We start from the raw sequence: 23,386 nt of genomic DNA, 5'->3' as shown, positions 1-23,386 counted from the left end.
CTCCAGTCCTCAAAGGTGTCACCCCAATCGCACTTGCTTCCTCACAGCTCCCAAATCTCCAGCTGCCCGTCTGAGTATGAGGTAGAACAGATGGTTGAGTCTGCAGAGCTGTTTACTCATACTATAGCCTGGGAATCAGAGGTCGACTCCAGCGCTTCTGTGAATCCAGACGAGGAAATGATCTGCACTGATGCCCAGAATCTTTATGAGTCGGATCCAGGACCAGACGCAGAAGGTTCTGACCATAATGTAGACCCTCATTCCCAAACTGTAACTCCTGTTGGTGGAGACAATGAGGAAGACGATGATAAGACTCAAATACCTGATTGGAGCGACAACTTTAGTTTTTTGTCAGGGCAGGAACAGGTTGGCTCTGAGGACGACGGGTGTGATAACGCACAGGGTGATGATGATGAGGTTGGAGATCCCACTTACTGTCAACCCACAGTCAGCCAAGAGATGAGGTCAGCAGAGGAGGTGGAGGAAGATGCTAGTGACGACGAGGTCAGGTTGCGCCTTCCTGGACAGAGACGTAGTACTGGAAGCACGTCAACAACTGCATTCTCAAACACAACTCTGCCTCTCACCACAAGTCGTGGTGGCTCTTCAGGTCGCATGGGTGCTAAGCCTTGCATAGCCTGGGCATTTTTTCAGATCGATAAAGATGACCCAACTCGTGTTATCTGTAACATTTGTCAGCAAAAGCTAAGTAGAGGCCAAAAATTACATAGTTTGAGTACTTCATGCATGAACCGGCACATGGACATGAAGCATAAGTTGCAGTGGGAAGCTCAGTGTGCTACAATGCGGCCTAGCCGGCCGGGCCAACCACCGTCTGCCATATCTTGTGCATCCGCGGCCTCTTCATCCTCTGTGACTGGGGGGACAGCAGTCACACCTGTTTTGGGGCGCAGACCTGCCACCTCTTTACCCGCAACAGCCAGCGTGATTGGCAGGTCATCATTTTCTTTGGAGGTGGTAACACCAGCTGGTGTTGAGCGCTGTCCGACATCGATAGCACCACCTTTGGATCAAGGCAACCTAACATGTCCGCCTGCATCTTCCTCACAGACCGGCAGTTTGCCGGGGACACCCTTATCAACCCCGTCTAAGCACAATAGCCAGCCCTCGGTCCCTCAGATGTGGACAAGTAAAAGACCATTTCCTCCTAGCCATGAGAAAGCTAAGAGGTTGAATTTCACCATCTGCAAGCTCTTGGCTACAGAAATGCTGCCTTTCCGCCTGGTGGACACAGAGGATTTTTGAGACCTTATATCCGTCGCAGTGCCCCAGTACCAGATGCCCAGTCGGCACTACTTCTCAAAGAAAGGTGTGCCTGCGCTCCACCAGCATGTCGCACACAACATCACCGCTTCTTTGAGAAACTCTGTGTGTGACAGGGTGCATTTCACCACAGACACTTGGACGAGTAGGCATGGACAGGGGCGTTACATGTCGCTGACTGGGCACTGGGTAACTATGGTGACAGCAGGACAAGGGGCTGCTGTCCAAGTCTTGCCGTCCCCACGAGTTGTGCGTCAATCCTCTTTATGTCATTTTTCCACCACTGCTTCTGCCTCCTCAACCTCCTCTCGGTCTTCCACCTGCACCCAAAGCCTGTCTGGTCATGCCACAAGCTTTCTAACTGCGCAGAAGGGATCCTGCACACCTCCTTACTATGCTGGCAGTAGGGCTCAACGTCATCAGGCGGTTTTTACATTGAAATGTCTGGGAAATGTGAGTCACACAGCTGAGGAGTTGTGGTCAGCTCTGGAGAACCAATTTCATGAATGGTTGTCTCCACTGGACCTGAAACCAGGGAAGGCCGTGTGCGACAATGCTGCAAACCTGGGTGCGGCCCTTCGCCGGGGCAATGTCACACACGTGTTGAACCTGGTTGTCCAGCAATTTTTAGCCCACTATCCCAGACTAGATGGCCTTCTGCAGAGGGCACGGTCGCTGTGTGCTCACTTCCGCCGTTCGCATCCCGCAGCTCAGCGACTTACATCTCTACAGAAGTCGTTGCGCCTGCCACTTCACCGGCTAAAATGCGATGTGCCTACCCGGTGGAATTCAACTCTGCACATGTTGCAGCGACTGTGGCAGCACCGACAAGCCCTGGTGCAATACGTTCTGACGTATAGCCTGGGCCAACGAGATCCAGAGGTGGGGCAAATCACGCTGGAGGAGTGGTCTCAGATCAGGGACCTATGCACCCTTCTGCACAGTTTTGAAATGGCGACGAAGATGTTTAGTGCTGACGATGCCATTATCAGCATGACTATTCCGGTGATTTACATGCTGGAGCACATGTTAAACAGAATTCGGAGTCAGGTGGTGGCACAAGAGGAGGTGGAGGAAGTAGAGGAGGAGGAGTTGTATGCGGAAGGGCTTACATCTGCAAGGTCCAGACGGTCGGCAGCACCAAGGCGGCAGGCATGTGAGGGTGGGGGAGATGGTTTTACCAGGGCGCATGGTAGCAGCCAAACTAGTGAGGAAGGTGCAGGAGCCCAGGAAGAAGTGGAGGACGAACTGATGGAAGACTCATCAGATGAGGGAGACCTTGATCACATTTCTGTTGTGCGAGGTTGGGGGGAGAGGACAGAGGAAGGAAGCATGATTGTTACCTCGCCACCAACACAACAGGGACTTGGTGCTCCTGGATGCGCAACACACATGAGTGCCTTCTTGCTGCACTACCTGCAACATGACCCTCGAATTGGGAGAATTAGAAATAATCCTGACTACTGGGTTGCCACACTGTTAGATCCCCGGTACAAAAGTAAATTTGCAGAAATTATTCCTGCCATAGAAAGGGATGCACGCATGCAGGAGTATCAGCAGAGACTGTTGCAGAATCTTACATGTGCTTTTCCACAAAATACCAGTGGTGCACGTAGTGAATCTCACAGTTCCAACTTGGCAACCGTGGGACCGTCAAGTGTTCAGCACTCAAACCGTAACAGAACCACAGTATCTGCTGGTAACATCAATTTTGCGGAATCATTTCACCACTTTTTTAGCCCATCCTTTGCAAGGCCACAGGAGACAAGAAGTCTGACACATAGTCAACGCCTAGAGACGATGGTACAGGAGTATCTCCAAGTAAACATTGAAGCCATGACTGTGTCACTGGACCCTTGCTCTTTTTGGGCTTCCAATCTGGATAAATGGCCGGAGCTAGCCACTTACGCCTTGGAGATCTTGTCATGCCCCGCAGCCAGCGTTCTGTCTGAACGTGTGTTCAGCGCTGCTGGTGGTGTGCTGACAGATAAGCGCACGCGGCTCTCCGCTGATAATGTAGACAGACTCACGTTCATAAAGATGAACAAATCATGGATCCAAAACGACTTTTCTACCCCTGTGTCATCCTGGGGAGAGTAAAAGCTTGATGATTGGTTAAAATCACCCTACCAACCGTTTTAAGCTTTCAAATTACTAATCATGTTTATCTGTATCTTGGCTGGAAAATAATTTGGGCTTTGTAGCAGTGTGCAGCACTGATTCTATTAGGCCATCTATAATAAGCTCCACCAGATTTAAAATTACTAATCATGTTTATCTGTATCTTGACTGGAAAATAATTTGGGCTTTGTAGCAGTGTGCAGCACTGATCCTATTAGGCCATCTATACTAAAGCTTAACCAGATTTAAAATTAATAATAATTTTTAGCTGCATCTAGCCCGGAAAATAATTTTGGGGCTCCGAGATGCGCAAGACACATAAGTGCCTTCTTGCTGCACTACCTGCAGCATGACCCTCATATTGTCAGAATTCGAAGTAATCATGACTACTGGGTTGCCACACTCTTAGATCCCCCAAACTTTTCGATCAACCTTTTCATTTTAATAAAGACCAAAAAAATGGTTATTTTTGAAATTATAAGCATTAGCAGGTTGTTAGAAACTGAAATCAAACAGTTTTCAACTCAAAACTTTATTCTAGGTGATGTTACATTTTCACATAGGACCCCTTGTTCGAAAGGAGCTTCTGAACTCTCTCGTCCATTGAATTTGTCAGGTTTTGGATGGTTTCTGCTTCAATTGTTTTGCATGAGGACAGAATACCCTCCCAGAGCTGTTGCTTAGATGTGAACTGCCTCCCGCCATCATAGACACTCCTTTTAATGATGCTCCAAAGGTTCTGAATGGGGTAGAGGTCAGGGGAGCATGGGGGTCACACCATAAGTTTGTCCCCTTTTATGCCCATATCAGCCAGAGATGCAGATGTTTTATGTGCAGCATGAGATGGTGCATTATCATGCAAAAAAATGATCTTGCTGTGAAATACACGGTTCTTCTTCTTGAACCATGGCAGGAAGTGCTGTTTGAGAAAATCCACATACATTATGGAGTTCATCTTTAGCGCCTTCAGGGATCCTAAAGGGGCCGACAATCTCTCTCCCCATGATTCCAGCTCAAAACATTACTCCACCTCCTCCTTGTTGGCGCTGTAGCCGTGTTTGCGTGGGGTGTCCATCAACCAGCCATCCTCCACTCCATCCATCTGGACCATCGAGCGCTGCATGGCACTCATCCGTGAACAAAACAGTTTTGAAATCAGTCTTCATGTAATGTTTGGCCCACTGGAGCCGTTTCTGCTTGTGTGAAGTGGATAGAGGAGGTCGACAGGATGGCGTATGCACAGCTGCAAACCTCTGAAGGACCCTGCATCTTGTTGTTCGGGGGACGTTGGAGGCACCAGCAGCTTCAAAAACTTGTCTGCTGCTATGACAAGGCTTTTTTGCCGCTGCTCTTTCAACCTGACGTAATTGCCTGTAGGAAAGAGTCCTCAATTTGCCCTTATCAGCACGCACACGTGTGTACTGTGAATCAGCTACATACTTCTTGATTGCCAAGACACTTCATCCTGATCATCGCACAATGTTGATTGTAGTCATGCCTTGACCTAAACACTCCACAATTTGTTGTTCTCAGCAGCCGACACATCCTTTTTCTTTCCCATTTTGGCAGAAAATGTAGGCTGCTTAATAATGTGAGACAGCCTTCTTAAGTAGTCTTGCCTTTCATTGGACACACCTGCCAAACTAATTAGCACAGGTGTCTGCAATTGCTTACAGTGATATAAAGAGCCCTGACACACATCACCATCAATGAGTTTAACTGACAAACAAACAAATTCTTCCCTTATCACTCCTAAACACTTTTTGCATAATAATTTGGAACACAGTGTACATGTGCTTTTCCACAAAACACCAGTGGTTCACGTAGTGAATCTTACAGTTCTAACTTGCCAACCGTGGTCTGTATGGAGTTGTTCAATAAAGGGCCCAAAATTAAGATAACATAGATGGGAGAGGTCTCTATGAATAGGAATTCCTAAGTATTTGATACCCTGTGAGGGCCAGGCAAAGGGAAAGTTGGACTGGATGGAATCCTATATGGATTTGGGGAGGGAGACATCGAGGGCCTCAGACTTCGCTGCATTGATTTTAAAATTTGACCATGTAACAAAGTGATCTATTTCAGCCATAACAGCATGGATGGATATATGTGATTGAGTGATATATACTAGGACATCATCAGCAAATAGAGAGCACTTGTACTCGGTGCCTCCCACCTCAATCCACCTAATATTGGGGTTATAGCGAATTGATGAGAGCAGGTGCTCCGTCACTAGGATGTATAAGAGAGGGGACAGAGAACATCCCTGCCTTGTTCCATTGGTGATTGTGAAAGGTGATGAAAATGTTCTGACGCGCCCCCTGGGCCTTGGGACACCCGGAGCCGGACCCTTTTTGGTGGATGCTGGTGGTTGTAGTCTCCGTGGCGGCGACCCGGTTCCGTGGCTCAGGGCGGTCAAACCAGTGGCGGAACTATTTATGTGGTTTTGATGTTTAAATGTCCGACTACGCCACCCGTGGATTGCGGTCAGAGTGAACCGCCGCTCCAGGGCAGACCGCTGAGGCTGGTGTTGTGGGTGCAGCAGAGCGTAGCATAACTCCCCACGGGAGGAGTATAGCCTCAGGGCAGTGTATGCGGAGGATGGGGGTGATGGTGCAGGGCAGCAGCAGTAACGACACGGAGTCAGTGATGCAGTCCAGGGCCTTTACTCACAGTTCTTATTATCCAGACCACGTCTGCAGGTAACGGCTGCCCACGTCGTACTGTGCTCACCAGGTGAGGGGCTCAGACAACTCCCAGATAACTTTGGAGCGCTTCACAGGACCCCCTTTGTGTGTCCTTTGTCTGGCCTTTCTTACCAACCCTTCTGTCCGGCTGCCTCGGGCCTCCTCTTGGTAAATTTGGCGCCAGTTTCCCTGACCCTATGTGGTGCCTTCCTAGTGGGTGTAGCGAAGGGCTGCGCCACATAAAATGTCACAGCCTCCTGTTTCTAGCTGAGGGTCGTTTCCTGCCTCCACTAGTTTCGGGGACCGGTCTCCCCCTTTGGCCTGACCCCTCTACGCAGGTGGATTCGGGCGTGCGGTGGCGACTCGCCCGTCCGCACCCCTGGGATCCCTTCGTTCCTCGTTCCTGGAGCCTTCTCCGCTCCTCTTCCTTCCTTCTCCCTCTTCCAGGCCTGGGCCTCTGTTACTAGGCCCGCCTCCGGAGCAGAGCTCATGCAGAGCCCCTGCTCCCTGCCACTTCTGCTCAGACTTCTCTGCACTGAACTAAGATGGTGCCCACCTTTTATACTTCCTTCTCAATGCACCCAGGAACTGCTTCCTCCCTGCTCCTGCACTACAGGGTTCCCCTTCCTCAGTGTTCCCTCCCCCCACTCCAGCCAGGGACAGGGACTGTCGTGCCCATCTCAGGGGCATATTGGTCTCCCTGCCCCACGGCAATGTGGTATAATGCATGCAGGTGTCGGGTCCTGATCCACACTAAATCCTTACCTGAGAGTGAGATATCACACCTCTGGGTGAGGTGCAATACCTCTGTAGCAACCGAGCCCTCAGGGTGCTACAGTTCCATTTATCTTCAGCCTAGGTGACGTATTGCGATACAGGGCCGTGATTTTGGCTATAAAAGGGTCCCCTAGACCCCTACCGCAAGCTTTTTAAGATAATCATATATGGCGTGCCAGGAGACTCTATGGAATGCTTTCTCAGCATCCAACGAGAGTATCTAATTACAAATTTTTAACTGCATCTAGCCCAGGAAATACTTTGTGCCTAGTAGCAGTGTCTGCTAGTCAGCGGATTATCCCGGCTGTTAAGCAAGCTACACCACCTGTAGTTTGGACACTTAATTTTTTCAAAGGAAATGCTTCGGGACCATGGGATACTCAGTGAAGAGCATCAGGAGGCACCCCAAGGCATAGGGGCTGGGACTGGCAGTAGGATGCCTTGCGGTGGACAGCCGAGCTCGATCCTTATAAAAGCTTTTTAACTGCAGCAGCTTTAGTGGACGCTACTGGAGCTGGAATTGCGCGGCTGCTGGCATGAGACTTGCCCTCCAATAGATCCTTGTAAATGGATTTAAAGTGTATTCATTCAAATTAGAGAGACAATTTAAATTAAAAAGCTTAGAGCTGCCTCCACCACAGGGGGGCTCGCTCGACCCACCAGCGGACAGGCACCAGTATTGGGAGAGGGGGGCTGGCCGTCAGGGTTCACCGCGGCTCTGGCACAAACCCGGCGACGCGGAGGTGGCACGGGCAGGAGCGGACTGAACGTGTCGGCTTCTCACTTTTTGGATTTTAGAAGGGCATGACATGCCTATATCTGTGTCTCCCCCTCCTTTTACTCCTCCACCTCTTTTCTTTTCGCATGACTATATGTACTTGTCACTTTTCCATGTGTTAGTTGTGTCTTCTGAGTAGTTTGTCAGCTTTTGGACACCTTTGAAGGTGTTTTCTATGTGTTTCTATGTGTTTTTGTTTGCCTGCCATTGGTTTTAACGGTGTTCGAAGGTGTTCGACGAACAGTTCGGCGAACACACGGGTGTTCGACGAACCGAACCGAACTCGAACACTACGGGGGTGGCTCAACACTAATAAATAGCTCTATATCCATACTGAGAGACTTCTGAAGAATTGTATTCATAATTTTTTATAAAATTTTATTGAGCAAATAGAACTCTCAGCTCAAAGTGCAACTATTCTTCTATTTTTCCCCCCTATTTTGAAATCATGACATGCTCTTATACATCTTAAATGCCGTGTTTTGTTTTTTTTAATGTATAAATAATAACTATTTTCGCAGGTATGTATGACCATTCAAGCACACACGATTTTAGTCACGAATAGACGGTATTGCTCATGGAGGTATAACAAAGGAAGAGGTGGTATTACGTTACAACCCTGACTCTAGTGCACTATTAGCCCACTGTGATACATTTTTTGGAGTCCTAGGGAGCAGGTAACGGTTCCTCAGATTCTGCAGGAATCCTAGGCTTCAGCCTAGTTAGCCTCATAAATAAAACAGGCCTGGTTAACATGCAAATGGACAGAAAAAACTGACCGGCACTTCCAAAACAATAAATAGGTGTGTACAGGTGCTTACTAGGAGCAGTTAACTCCATATACAACTAACAAACAAATATAATCAAAAAAACAATTTGTCCTGCACACTCTAGTGGAGTTGCTGACACAACATAACCATTGATATCATATAATGAAGTCTATATCCGATAAATGCACCGAAGAACAAATTAATTCAGCAAATACAAATTTTTATTAATATTCAAATATATATAAGAACATGCAATTAATAAATGTTAAAAGGCACCTCCATACTGTGAGGGACCATGAACTGCATTGGGTCAGGAAATGTGTACCTGCGTGTGATATATTACTGCTTCACCAGTATGCTGAAATACAGCTATTAACCTGAGTGGGAACCATGATCATATACAGATGCCAGTGACCAGCTATATATGGTATAGTATAGTAATGACACACCGCAAATTTACCTCAATGCAGGCACCAACACAATGCAGAGTCCCTCGTCCCCTACGCATGTTTCATCTTTTGACTTCCTCAGGGGGCGTGGTATTGCAAGGGAAGTAGGTTAGTTTTATGTGTGGCTAAGACCAATGAGTGCAATGGACAGATGTCATGGGACCTAATTGCCATCTACTAATATCGGCGCGTGCTAACCGCGCCCGCTCCTCCTAGTAACGTGACTTCAGATTTCTGGCCCGTGGAACGCACGCTGTAAGCATCCCCATGACAACATGGTACACGCTGCACGTGCGCTCCCACTGTGGCCGGAGTATGTGCAGCATACTGAGAATATGTATAAAACCATATGCGATGCAGTGCAATATGAAGTGTAGTGTAAGTAAAACAAATAACATAAGCTTATGTAGTGATGTGTGCACAAAACATCTAAAATCAAAAAGTCCCAGATAGGACCTTTAGGCCATAGACAAAGTATCTCTGGATAGTCCAAATGTCCCCAATAATTACGTAAGCAATTTTTTATAGAATATTTAGTCCATTTTCTTAGGGTACGAAAGTCCATCCTTCTTACAGCACCACTTGGCAAGCATCATTTGGCGGTTTCTTGCCCTAAAAGGTCCAAGACAGTTGAATTTCCTATCAATGGCACAAATGGTATCTGATATGTCACGAAAATAGTTATGGCCACACATAAAGTGCTTGATCTAATATGAGAAAAAATATTGAATTAAAAACATGATAAAAACACTTCCCCACCCACCCATGAAACCACAGTTGTCTATGTCCTAGAGACAGATTACAGGAAAGCATTGAACCCAAAATTTTTATTGAGACCAATGGGTGCCACTGTTTTAAGCCTGAAGATCCATTTGCTCTCGGTCTGAGCTAACATTCTCCCTAAGTTCCCACCCCTTGGGCCCATGGAAACTTGATCAATGGCTTTAACTTTGAGTAGATTTGCATTACTTTGGTGGTACAAATAGAAATGTTTTGGTAAGGTTTTAAGTAGAGTGACATCTTCAATCGTTTTGCTTTTTTCGATGTCCCTAACAGGCTCTCGGGTTCTTATCCTTAGTTCCCTGGTAGTTAGTCCTATATTTTTTTTTTTGCAGGGGCATTCAGCAAAGTATATAACCCCTTTCGAGGAGCATGTAAGATGATGTCTTATCTCGTAAGTCCTTGTGTTAGCCGAATTTCTAAAGTCCTTAGCCTTTACCATATTAGTACATGCCTTACAGTGATTGCATAGGTAGAATCCAATTGTGCTGAGCCAGATGTTCGTACTATGATGTCTCCCTTCGTAATGACTACGAACAAGGAGATCTTTCAGATTTTTGGACCTACGCGCTGTAATAGAGGGGTGTTCTGGCAGACATTTCTTGAGAACAGGATCAACTCGAAGCACATTCCAATGTTTTTGTATAATTTTCCTAAAGTCAGTCCACTGATCATTGAATGTTGTTATCAACCGGATTGGATTTGTATCTTTAGTGGAATGGCTTAATTTAGTCTTGTATAGAACATCATTGCGTGATGTCTGTTTTGCCCTAAAATATCCTCCCTGAATCTGATGGCGATTATACCCCCTTTCTTTGAACCGCCCTTTTAGGTCCTCCGCCTGCCTCTTAAAAGATAGATAATCTGAACAGATACGCCTCAATCTCAAAAATTGCCCCACTGGAATTCCTTTGATGGTTGAAGCTGGATGTGAGGAGCTCGCATGCAGTAGGGAATTTGTTGAGGTAGGTTTCCTAAAAACATCCGTATGCAACTCGCCATTAGGTAATGTGGTGATATTAATATCCAAAAAATCTAAAGTTCTTCCTACTTTATACGAAAGTCTGACATTGATGTTGTTACAGTTTAGTTTGTTCATCAGGTCCTCAAGTTCTAAGTTCGTACCTTCCCAGATGAACCACACATCATCTATAAATCTCATCCATTGTTGGACCCTCTCAATACCAGGTATTGTATCCACCATAAAAATGTCTCGTTCCCAGGCTCCGAGAAACAAATTTGCGTAACTAGGTGCACACGCTGCACCCATCACAGTTCCCTGGGTTTGAAGAAAAATTTGTTTATCGAAAGTAAAATAGCTATGCGTGAGGATAAACTCTAATAAAATTAGTAACAGTTCGGTCAATTCGGGTGCTATGTTGCTGGATTTCAAGAAGAAAGAAACCACTCTCAGACCATCCTCATGCTTTATCGAGGTGTACAGGGATTCTACATCGGCAACTACCATGATCATATTTGGTGCCAGATGTACATTGTCAAGGCGATGCAGAGCTGCAGTGGTATCTTTGATGTAAGATGGTAATGTTGATACAAGTGGTTTTAAGTAGAAGTCAATGGTAACGCATATGAGTTCACATAAACTCCCAATGCTCGCCACTATAGGTCTTCCGAGGGGATCCAGTAAATCTTTGTGAACCTTTGGGATAATGTAAAAAGTTGACATGCGAGGATGCAATTCTTTGATACGGTCCACCATTCTCCTTGGTATTATTCCCTGCTCAAATCCTTTTTCTAGGATTTCAACCAGTTCCAACTGAAAGGGAATGGTAGGGTTACTGGACAATCTACGGTAGCAACGTGTGTCATTTAGTAATTTGTGAGCTTGTTTTTCATAGGCTTCCTTAGGCCAAATGACAATGTTGCCGCCTTTATCAGCTGGCTTATATACAACATCCTGCCAGCTCTGCAATTCTTTTAAAGCCAGTTGTTCGGTTTTGTTGAGATTTTTATTCAATTTGTGTGGTTCAAGGGCCAGATTTTTGATATCAGCGGAGACCAGTTTGGTAAAAATATCCACCGCAGGGCACAAACTAATAGATGGAAATTTCTTGGATTTACAATATAAATGCATGGGGAATTTACTCACCGCATCAGGGGTAGAGGTGTCTTCAGCAAGGGATTCTAGGATTGCCAAGGCCTCCTGTTCTTCCTTGGTAGTAAAATCCTCTTCATTTGGTGAGTTCGAATGTAATTTCCTTAATATCATCTTACGGGCAAATAGGTGGACATCCTTTATGGCTACAAATGGATCAAGAGACTGTGAGGGTGAGAATGAAAAACCATTCTCCAAAACCTGTAATTGAATAGTACTCAGAGTGTGTGTAGACAGGTTGATTACCTTATTTTTATGTAGTCCTATAGGAGATGTTTGATGTCCACGTTTTCCAGCATATCTTGTGCGGGGACCGTCTTTACTCGGATTATTAGATTCCTCGTTAGAGATATCCGACGTGGATGGTAGCGAGATCATAGAGCTACTTCGTGATAATGATCTTTTTCGTTTCATAGTAGAGTCACGATATTGCCACAGAAAGATCTTATGATTTTCATAGTCCGTGACATCCCTAGAGAATTTTTTCATTTTCCCAGAGCTGATTTCCTGCTCCCATCTCTCAAGGTCCTTTTCAAATTCTTTGGAATGTTTCTCAAGGGCTTCCGCTGATAGTTCTTGTTTCATAATTTTTTGAAAATGTTCAATATCATCATCGATAGATTTTAGGGATAATGTATTTTTCTCAATGATGATTTCCATAAACGTGACGGAGCAGCGTGTAGCTGTTTCCATCCATCTTTTTAACAAATCCTCATTGTCTAAGTCAAATGTAGGAAAAAGTTGAACCCTAAGACCCCTAGGGACAATTTTACATTTGATATAATTCTGTAACGTGGCCCTAGTCCACCATGTTTTGGTCTTTTTTTGCAATGCATTTCTATATTTACGTATAGTTTCTTTATGACTAGATGTAGTTTCATTAAAAACAGTGGAGGTACTTGTCTTGAATAAATCGGAGGCCTTAGTGAGCCATGAGAGTTCTCTGGCTTTTAAATCCATAGGCACTACATTTAGGACTATCTGTTAGAACAGAGAAGGGATACAATTATAATAAAAACTATTTGTCCTGCACACTCTAGTGGAGTTGCTGACACAACATAATCATTGATGTCATATAATGAAGTCTATATCCGATAAATGCACCGAAGACCAAATTAATTCAGCAAACACAAATTTTTATTAATATTCAAATATATATAAGAACATACAATTAATAAATGTTAAAAAGCACCTCCATACTGTGAGGGACCATGAACTGCATTGGGTCAGGAAATGTGTACCTGCGTGTGATATATTACTGCTTCACCAGTATGCTGAAATACAGCTATTAACCTGAGTGGGAACCATGATCATATACAGATGCCAGTGACCAGCTATATATGGTATAGTATAGTAATGACACACCGCAAATTTACCTCAATGCAGGCACCAACACAATGCAGAGTCCCTATAGGCTTTGACTGAACACTCCGCCTCTAGGCCACAGGCGGTTTTAATTGCAACAGGATCTTGCTTTCCCACAAGCAGAATTTTGTCTCTTAGAGAGGAGTTCACATTGGCAGGTTCCTGGTATAACGAGAAACGCCTTAACATGGCTACCAGGTACACATGAATTGGGCAATTTATGCACTAAGATTTTACATTTATTTCTATTTTCTAGAGCAGTAATGCTATTCATATTTCATATATTTCATGTTCGCATACTTAGCGTTACAGAGTGCAGCTTTGTTTGTTAGCTCAACATGAAAATGGATTAGGTATATGGATACAAAAATGGTCACAAGAGAAAAGCCTTTCTTTCTAAGCATTTTGAACCACAGTGACACGGTGTGTCCCATTTTCCTGCTTGGCCCTAACCATGTACAAGTATGACCATGCAGGTAAACAATATGACCATCAAATGAAACAACAGTGCTTTCATCTGTATACAATGAGGGATATGTGAGCATACTGTTGTTATTCCTGTCAACTCATGGAGCACACCACTGCCTCCATGACTTGAAAAAGAGAAGACATTTTATTACTGGAGTCTGTCCAAACTAATACAGCCCCACGTGTCTCTTACATTAAAATAACAAGATGATGAAAGGACACCAACAAGGCTAGATAGACAGACGGCTCTGCACAGACAGGAGAAACAGTGGTGTATGTCATTACTGTAACTAGATCCCCAAGAGATGACACATTGGGAAACCTTCAACTACAATTAACACATGAACAGGAGAAGTGAGCATGTCTCTCTGTTTCCTGCTAGACATAAAGAGCCCAAATAACAGTTTTCTGTACTATGCTATCCTTACCTGCTGCAGCATGTGTTTTGTAAAATAATACTGGATAAACACTAAGACATGCGGGTTATCTTAGGCAGGCGCTCTCAAGCTGTGATCCCAAAAGACTTTAGTGGAGGCCAAAATGCAGTTCAAGCATCTCCCCCCTGCAGTGCCCAGCTCTCTAGTTTGTTCCTGACAGCAGATCAAACTGATTAATATGTGTGTGCTGTAATGAGATGCGGGTATATACACAATTACATATCTGCAAAAGATGGATTAGTAACATAAGGGAACTGCTAAGGTGATCTGTAGGTTTTCCTGTGTTCTGGAAGGGAAGGTAGCACTTTCTGATTTACAGACTGAATAACTGCAGTGAGAGGATGCTAGGGATTATAGTCCTGCAAGAATGTTCAGCATGTCTACGAAAAACCCTGTTAGTTGGCACATAGCTGTATTACAAAGGGGAACAAATCACTAATACAGTGCCCACAGAAGTGTATGGGTCCAAACATTACCTCCGTTTGTCTCTTATTTTATTTCTACAAATCCAACACTAAAAAAAATCTGCCAACGGTTGGAGTATTGTGGATCGATACTTTCCTAGAAGAATAATCTTGTACTAAGGCACACATCCCACCAAGGACAACATCTGCAAGGAGTTTGTATGCTCTCTCCATGTTCTCCGTTTTTCTCCCACACTCCAAAGACATACTAATTGGGGATTTAGATTGTGAGCCCCAATGGGGACAATGCTGAGGAATAGGACGGCGCTATATAAGCAAGTAAAACAAATAAATATACAGTACCATACCAAGGTCCATGGAGTAATTACAGCCGCCTCTTATTGGCAAGAGGCTTGCAATGATGTATGAAAAAAATAATCATTTCCATATTAGCCAAGTAAATATGCTTATGGGGGAGTGAAGAGAAATATTTTGCTGACAGTGATCTCATGTACTGTATGTGACAGGATTTGTCATTTAACACTAGCTGAAACTCTGAAAAACACAATCACTGGCCCAATACGGCTCAGGAATAGCAAAGTACAATGTCATTGTGCTTATGTTTCTATAAAGCCCACGCTGTACCCATGACAATTTTATGGCATTGTCCCCTGGCTTCAATGAAATAAGGAAAACCACCAGTGTTCCTTATAAATTATTCTAGAAACATTTCCAAAAACTAATCTCACACTAATATTTAAAGAACTATTGGTATATGATTCTCAGTCATGTCTATATAAAGACTTCTATAGTATGCTGGGACATGTGCTTCCCCAACATCCAGAGGCCCAGTATACCCTTCCAATGTATAGTGATGTCGGGCGGCGGACAACCTGCAGCTCTACAACAGCTGAAGAAGCTGTTACCTTTCTCTGGTGTAGGAAAGCATAGCTGTCAGCGTGTGAGGTCAGGCTTGCTGTAACACAATTAATTATACATTTTAATGTCTTTTTAATGCAGTGAGAAATGGTTACTGGAGGGCAGCACACACTTAGTGCTGTAGGAGAAATATGTGAGCCATGTGTTGTTGTATTACGCAGTGGGAGAGAAAGCTGAAATCAGTTCAGTCTGTGAGTGCAGCTTTTTAACATTTACATCTTGTTCCCTTACAGTCCCAGGAATGATCAAACATCGCCATGACCTGACAGCACGGATGAGAAACAAATGCAACTTCATTCGGAAGCATCTAGAATCCAATGAATTAATTCTGTATGTCACCACAATTTATAGTGTCAATCATAATGCAAGAAACGCAGTACACCATATGCACAAAATGCACTGCTCCCAACTCGTCACTATCAGATGTCAACCAATAACCTGTAATAGTCTTTTATCAGTAGCACACTTGGTCCCACGTGCCAGGATGAGCTAGACTAGGACTAATCAGTAAGACTCATCCTTCTCACTCAAGGGCTCCAGCTACACAGACAGGAAGGCTGATGTGAGCGCAGACTGGCCACAAGGACAGATAAGGAATGGACACAGTTGCATCAGGACATCAGATGTCAGCATCTTCCTTTGTGTCTTAAGAACAGTAGCAGTACAGTGTTGTACCATGTCAGCAACTGATAAGACAAAGAAAAAAAACTGCATCTACTGAGTAGATTTTGAGTCCACCCTTTTCATCATCTAATAAAAATCTGATAAGTCAATTTAGGTGCAAATAACAGGGACCACCCATATATCAGTCTCTTAAAAAAAAAAACAACAACCCATGACTGGTATAATTGATCCATTTCCAAAGATTCCCAAAAAACCCTAGTGATCCTGTTGACAAAAAACCCGATCTGTCAAGGATCTTTTTTTCTAAGTTTTGATGGAAAAAATAAAGGTCCTCATACACATTAGACTAAAGTCGGATGAACCCGCAAATAATAGCGTTATCGGCCGACATTCAAATGTGTATGTGGATCTCCATATTGTAACACAACAGATAATGTCCATGCGGGAGAAGGATGTGACCTATTGAATTGAAACGGCGGATCATTTTGTTCTCCCTTGAAATAAGTGTTCCTGCTTATGGAGGAGTAGGGAGAGATTGCAGTCTGCCGACACCTTTCGAATGTGCATAAAGGGACTTAGGCTTAGTGCCCACGATGCAGAAATGAAGCAGAAATTTCCTGAGCATTTCTGCATCTGCTTGGCAGAAAAACGCATGCGTTTTTTACATGCGTTTTTGACGCGTATTTGCCATGCGTTTTTCCAATGCATTGTATAGGCAAATACGCATGCAGAAACACACAAGAATTGGTCATGTCCGTATTTTTTCTGCGAGTAAAATCTGCGCAGAAAAAATACGGACTATGTGCACAGAACTTGCAGAATGTCATAGGAAGTCATGGGATAAGGTATGCAATGCGTTTCTGGAGAGTTTGGCGCTGCAAATACGCACCAAAAACGCATCGTGGGCACACAGCCTTAACGTTGCAAACTGCACAACACTAGAACAGATCGCATCAACAGAGCTTACAGTAGCCTAAAACGGTAACATGATGGTATGCTCCTCCATTTCTGCCAGGTTCTTGTGTCTACGGCCACATTAAAAATAATAATGGTAACAAAAAACCTGCAATATACAGTGCATTGTGAAAGTATTTGGCCCCCCCCTTTGGCCAACAACAAGTGGGACATAATCGTGAAGTGGAATAAATTTTATTGGATCTTTTAAACTTTAACAAATTAAAAACTGAAATGTGGGGCGTGCAATATTATTCGGCCCCTTTACTTTCAGTGCAGCAGACTCACTCCAGAAGTTCAGTGTGGATCTCTGAATGATCCAATGTTGTCCTAAATGACGGGTAACGATAACTAGAATCCACCTGTGTGTAATCAAGTCTCCGTATAAATGCACCTGCTCTGTGATAGTCTCAGGGTTCTGTTTCAAGTGCAGAGAGCATCATGAAGACCAAGGAACACACCAGGCAGGTCCGAGATACTGTTGTGGCGAAGTTTAAAGCCGGATTTGGATACAAAAAGATTTCCCAAGTTTTAAACATCTCAAGGAGCACTGTGCAAGCGATCATATTGAAATGGAAGGAATATCAGACAACTGCAAATCTACCAAGACCCGGCCGTCCCTCTAAACTTTCATCTCGAACAAGGAGAAGACTGATCAGAAATGCAGCCAAAAGGCCCATGATCACTCTGGATATACTGCAGAGATCTACAGCTGAGGTGGGAGAGTCTGTCCATAGGACAACAATCAGTCATACACTGCACAAATCTGGCCTTTATGGAAGAGTGGCAAGAAGAAAGCAATTTCTCAAAGATATCCATAAAAAGTCTCGTTTGAATTTTGCCACAAGCCACCTGGGACACACACCAAACATGTGGAATAAGGTGCTCTGGTCAGATGAAACCAAAATCGAACTTTTTGGCCACAATGCAAAACGATATGTTTGGCGTAAAAGCAGCACAGCTCATCACCCTCAAAACACCATCCCCACTGTCAAACATGGTGGTGGCAGCATCATGGTTTGGGCCTGCTTTTCTTCAGCAGGGACAGGGAAGATGGTTAAAATTGATGGGAAGATGGACGGAGCCAAATACAGGACCATTCTGGAAGAAAACCTGTTGGAGTCTGCAAAAGACCTGAGACTGGGACGGAGATTTATCTTCCAACAAGACAATGATCCCAAACAAAGCAAAATCTACAATGGAATGGTTCAAAAATAGATGTATCCAGGCGTTAGAATGGCCAAGTCAAAGTCCAGACCTGAATCCAATTGAGAATCTGTGGAAAGAGCTGAAAACTGCTGTTCACAAACGCCCTCCATCCAACCTCAATGAGATCGAGCTGTTTTGCAAGGAAGAATGGGCAAGAATTTCAGCATCTTGATGTGCAAAACTGATAGAGACATACCCCAAGCGACTTGCAGCTGTAATCGAGCAAAAGGTGGCGCTACAAAGTATTAACTCAAGGGGGCCAAATAATATTGCACGCCCCACTTTTCAGTTTTTAATTTGTTAAAAAAGTTTAAAAGATCCAATAAATTTCGTTCCACTTCACGATTGTGTCCCACTTGTTGATTCTTCCCAAAAAAATTGAATTTTATATCTTCACGTTTGAAGCCAGAAATGTGGCAAAAGGTAGAAAAGTTCAAGGGGGCCAAATACTTTCACAATGCACTGTACATGTATATATATATACACAAACATTATATATATACACATACATATATACACATCCAAGATATAAATACTAGTATACATAAAATAAATAAGAAATTGCTCTTATATCTACAGCGGCTATAAAAGGTTTACACACCCTGTTAAAATGTCAGGTTTTTGCCATGTAAAAAAAAAATCATACCAAGAAGAATCATTTCAGAACTGTTGCCACCTTTAATGTCATTCATGTACAAATCCATTGAGAAAAAAACTGAATTGTTTTTAGGTGAAAAAAGAAAAATAAAGAACTAAAATAACGTGGCTGTATAAATATGCAGACTCAACCTAATACTTTGCTAAAGTACCCTTTGAATTCATGGCAGTATTTAGTACCTTTTTGGGTAGGAATCTTTCAGCATGGCACATCTAGAATCCGCAATCATTGCCCACTCTAACTTACAGTAGTGCTCCAAATCTGCCTGACTACAATGGCATCTCCTCAATACAGCTCTCTTCAGGTCACCCTTTAGATTTTCACATGGAATCTATTCTCTGTCTGGGTCATTCCAAAACTGTGAACATCTTCTGGCTAAGCCATTCTTTTCTTGATTTGGAGGAATGTTTAGGGTCTTATTTTGTGCTGAAATTGAAATTCTTCATTTTCAGCTTTTTTGCAGACACCTGAAGGTTTAGTTGCAAAATAGACTGATATTTGGAACTGTTCATAATTCCCTCCACCTTGGCTAAATCCACAATATCCCCAAAAATAGCCCCAAAACATAATGCTGCCTCCACCATGCTTCACTGTGGGTATATTCTTTTGGTGATGTGCAGTGTTGGCAGTGCAACAAGCATACCTTTTAGAAACATTACCAAAAATTTCAACCTTGGTCTCATTAGGCCGTAATAAGCTTTCCCCAAATGCTTTTGGCAGACTATGTAATTTTTGGCAAAACATTGCCGGGGTTGTATGTTTATCTTTGTAAAAAAAGGCTTCCCGTCTTGGCACAGGCCAGACATACAAAAAATAAGGAAATTGTTATCACATGCGGTACACAACCAGAATTTGCTAGAAATTCCTGCAGCTCCTTCAATGTTGCTGTAAGGCCTCTTGGCAGCCTCCCGGACCACTTTTCTTCTGGTCTTTTCATACATTTTTGAGGAACATCCAGTTCTAGGTACTGTTGTGCCAAATTTAAGCCACTTCCATGTGTTCCATGGTATATCTAATGACTTGAACGTTTTTTTGTACCCTTCTCCTGAGTGATAACTTTCAACAATGAGATTCCTTTCCTGTGTTGTAAGCTGTTTATGGACCACAGCTTTTGTTGTAAAATACATCTAAAAATAAAAGGAAAATCCAACTGGAACATCTAAACTTCATATGGAGTTAATCAGTACCACTTTACATGATGGCAGCTGTGTACTGACTACTATTTTACATGGGTTTAAATGTGATTGGCTAATCCTGAACACAACCACATCCTGAATGTGTACACACTTATGGAACTACTTTATGTACATATTATGGATGACATAAAAGATGGGAAAAGTTCTAAAATTATTATTCTTTGTATGATTTTTTTACATGACAAACACCTGGTATTTTAAATTCTTTTTAGTGTGTTTTTAAGATAAGGTAATTAGACTGTAAGCTCATTTAGGGAGAAGGCCTGATTGAGAATTTAAGTACAGGTTAGACCCCATCTAGTGACAATGTATATGGGACTATCGCTGCTGAAATAGGTACAGAGATGGTGTGATCTCCCCTGCTGACATTTAAATACAGCAGATTTGCACGTTTAGGCTCTCCCTATGAGGCTAAGTGAACCATATCTGCACATACTGTATTTATTGGTGTTAATTATGGCAGGGCCACAATTCCTCGATGAACTACTGTAGTTTCCTTCATTATTCACGTGCAGAAGCATTAGTCTAAAACTTCTAAACAACTACTTCTCTGGAGCAAACACATGAACCTTTTACCTCGGGCTGAACATATATCACTGTTGCCCAAAAGCTGCATCGCTGGCTCAAAGCCGCCATCTAGAAAGAAAGGTGGAGAGAAAGAATAATAAACAACAATGAGGAAATTAAATTAAAAGATTGATGGAAATAGATAAAGCTCTGTATCATGTATCAATGCCATGGCTACAATTAAAGGTGCAGTACCACAGCCGGGCATGACACGACAAGCTGCTTGAGTATATACAGTGCCTACAAGTAGTATTCAACCCCCTGCAGATTTAGCTGGTTTGATAAGATGCAAATAAGTTAGAGCCTTCAAACTGCAAACGAGAGTAGGTTTTATGAACAGAAGCATAAATCTTACAAACCAAAAAGTTATGTTGCTCAGTTGAATTTTATTAAATTTTAAACATAAAAGTGTGGGTCAATTATTATACAACCCCTATGTTTAATATTTTGTGGAATAACCCTTGTTTGCAATTACAGCTAATAATCGTCTTTTATAAGACCTGATCAGGCCGGCACAGGTCTGTGGAGTTATCTTGGCCCACTCCTCCATGCAGATCTTCTCCAAGTTATCTAGGTTCTTTGGGTGTCTCATGTGGACTTTATTCTTGAGCTCCTTCCACAAGTTTTCAATTGGGTTAAGGTCAGGAGACTGACTAGGCCACTCCAACACCTTGACTTTTTCCCTCTTGAACCAGGCCTTGGTTTTCTTGGCTGTGTGCTTTGGGTCATTGTCTTGTTGGAAGATGAAATTACGACCCATCTTAAGATCCTTCATGGAGGAGCAGAGGTTCTTGGCCAAAATCTCCAGGTAGGCCGTGCTATCCATCTTCCCATGGATGCGGACCAGATGGCCAGGCCCCTTGGCAGAGAAACAGCCCCACAGCATGATGCTGCCACCACCATGCTTGACTGTAGGGATGGTATTCTTGGGGTCGTATGCAGTGCCATCCAGTCTCCAAACGTCACGTGTGTGGTTGGCACCAAAGATCTCGATCTTGGTCTCATCAGACCATAGAACCTTGAACCAGTCTGTCTCAGAGTCCTCCAAGTGATCATGAGCAAACTGTAGACGAGCCTTGACATGACGCTTTGAAAGTAAAGGTACCTTACGGGCTCGTCTGGAACGGAGACCATTGCGGTGGAGTACGTTACTTATGGTATTGACAAACCAATGTCCCCACTGCCATGAGATCTTCCCGGAGCTCCTTCCTTGTTGTCCTTGGGTTAGCCTTGACTCTTCGGACAAGCCTGGCCTCGGCACGGGAGGACACTTTCAAAGGCTGTCCTGGCCGTGGAAGGCTAACAGTAGTTCCACAAGCCTTCCACTTACGGATGATGCTCCCAACAGTGGAGACAGGTAGGCCCAACTCCTTGGAAAGGGTTTTGTACCCCTTGCCAGCCTTGTGACCCTCCACGATCTTGTCTATGATGGCCTTGGAATGCTCCTTTGTCTTTCCCATGTTGACCATGTCGGAGTGTTGTGTTTGGGGAGGGTCTTAAATAGTCAGAAAAGGCTGGCAAAAGAGATCTTTAATCCACACATGTGAAGCTCCTTATTCTTGGTGCCTGAACTACTTCTTAATACTTTTGGGGGACCAAACAGAATTCTTGTGGTTTGAGGGGTTGAATAATAAATGACACTCTGAATTAACTTTTAACGTTTTAAAAAAAAAAAAAAAAATTTGCTGCAGTGCATTTCCCACTTCCAGGCTGATCTACAGTACAAATGTCACAATGCCAACTTAATTCCGCATGTGTCAACCAGCTAAATCTGCAGGGGGTTGAATACTACTTGTAGGCACTGTATATTGGTGGCACAAGTATGGTGCCATTACTATGCTAATGAAACATTACATTTCCCCTCTTCATTTTCTTTCCCAAATGTTCTTGAAGTTTTTTAAATCCACTTTTCAGCCGTTACTCTACTTTGGCATTTCATGGTGGATTTGGGGAATTTTACCCACAAATATTTTTGTTCTTCTACTGCTAGATCCCATCTCATGTTTAGAGAATTACCTTCAGGATTTCTTCAAGACTGCGGATTACAGGTGGCAGGTACCGATCGGTTATAGCATTTTCTTGCTTTATATTGTCATGGCCCTTTTCATGACGCATAGCAAGAACATAACAGAAGCTGGGAGCTGGAAGGATGTCTGGTGCCTGGAAAAAATGTCAGTGAAAACAAATGCAGAGATCTTGTGTTATTATTAGATAATTTGTTGAATTTCAGTATCTCCAATCTTGCCAGAGATGTTGGCCAATAGTTTATTCTTTTCTAGCTAGCTTATAAACAAGCATGCATAAAGTGAACGATAATAGATTTCCTAAAGGAGAAAAAACGTGGCGCTATCTAAGCGTAGTAAGATTTGATCAATTAAAAGGGTGAGTATCTATAGGAAATTGCTCACCTAATGTGGTTGTGCAAACAGAGGCAAAACTCCCGCTTGTAGTATGGATGAATTTGCAAAAGACTGCAGCTGACCTGGTGAGGTGGGATTGAACCCTGAGACAGGAGTATCCCACAACGAGGATGCCAAAAAGGAGAACCAGGTGATGGCGCTCTCTTTGCCACCAAGTGAGATCAAGGTGGAAAAAAAAATATTTTTTTTTACTTAAGAGCAACCGGAAGTTCCTGCACCTTGATCTCACTTAGTGGCAAAGACAGCGCCATCACCTGGTTCTCCCTTTAAGCATGCATAAAGGGAATCTGTCAGCAGGATCAACTCTCCTAAGCCGTCTATACAGACATGCAGATCTTAGAAAGTTGACTAAAATGATACCTTAATATCTGCAATCCAATGTCTTA

General features: G+C 43.5%; 1 protein-coding gene across 2 annotated transcripts in view; it reads right to left on the bottom strand.

Annotated features, from left to right (window-relative positions):
- The window catches only part of SPIDR (scaffold protein involved in DNA repair), a 613,128-nt gene that overhangs the window by 27,566 nt on the left and 562,176 nt on the right, over positions 1-23,386 (bottom strand). Inside the window, exons 14-15 of one of the 2 annotated variants that reach the window (XM_073679274.1) lie at positions 22,597-22,740; positions 20,590-20,649 (exon numbers count right to left, since the gene is read on the bottom strand). The exons of the other annotated variant lie outside the window; for it this stretch is intronic. Coding sequence (XP_073535375.1) covers positions 20,590-20,649; positions 22,597-22,740 — 204 coding nt within the window. The remainder of the gene's footprint in view (positions 1-20,589; positions 20,650-22,596; positions 22,741-23,386) is intronic. 2 annotated transcript variants of the gene reach the window in all.

The sequence above is a fragment of the Phyllobates terribilis genome, unplaced genomic scaffold (genome assembly GCF_046119375.1).
Source record: "Phyllobates terribilis strain yellow unplaced genomic scaffold, ASM4611937v1 Scaffold_4__5_contigs__length_816908805, whole genome shotgun sequence".
NCBI lineage: Eukaryota > Metazoa > Chordata > Amphibia > Anura > Dendrobatidae > Phyllobates > Phyllobates terribilis.
This window is presented reverse-complemented; position numbering and strand designations above follow the sequence as displayed.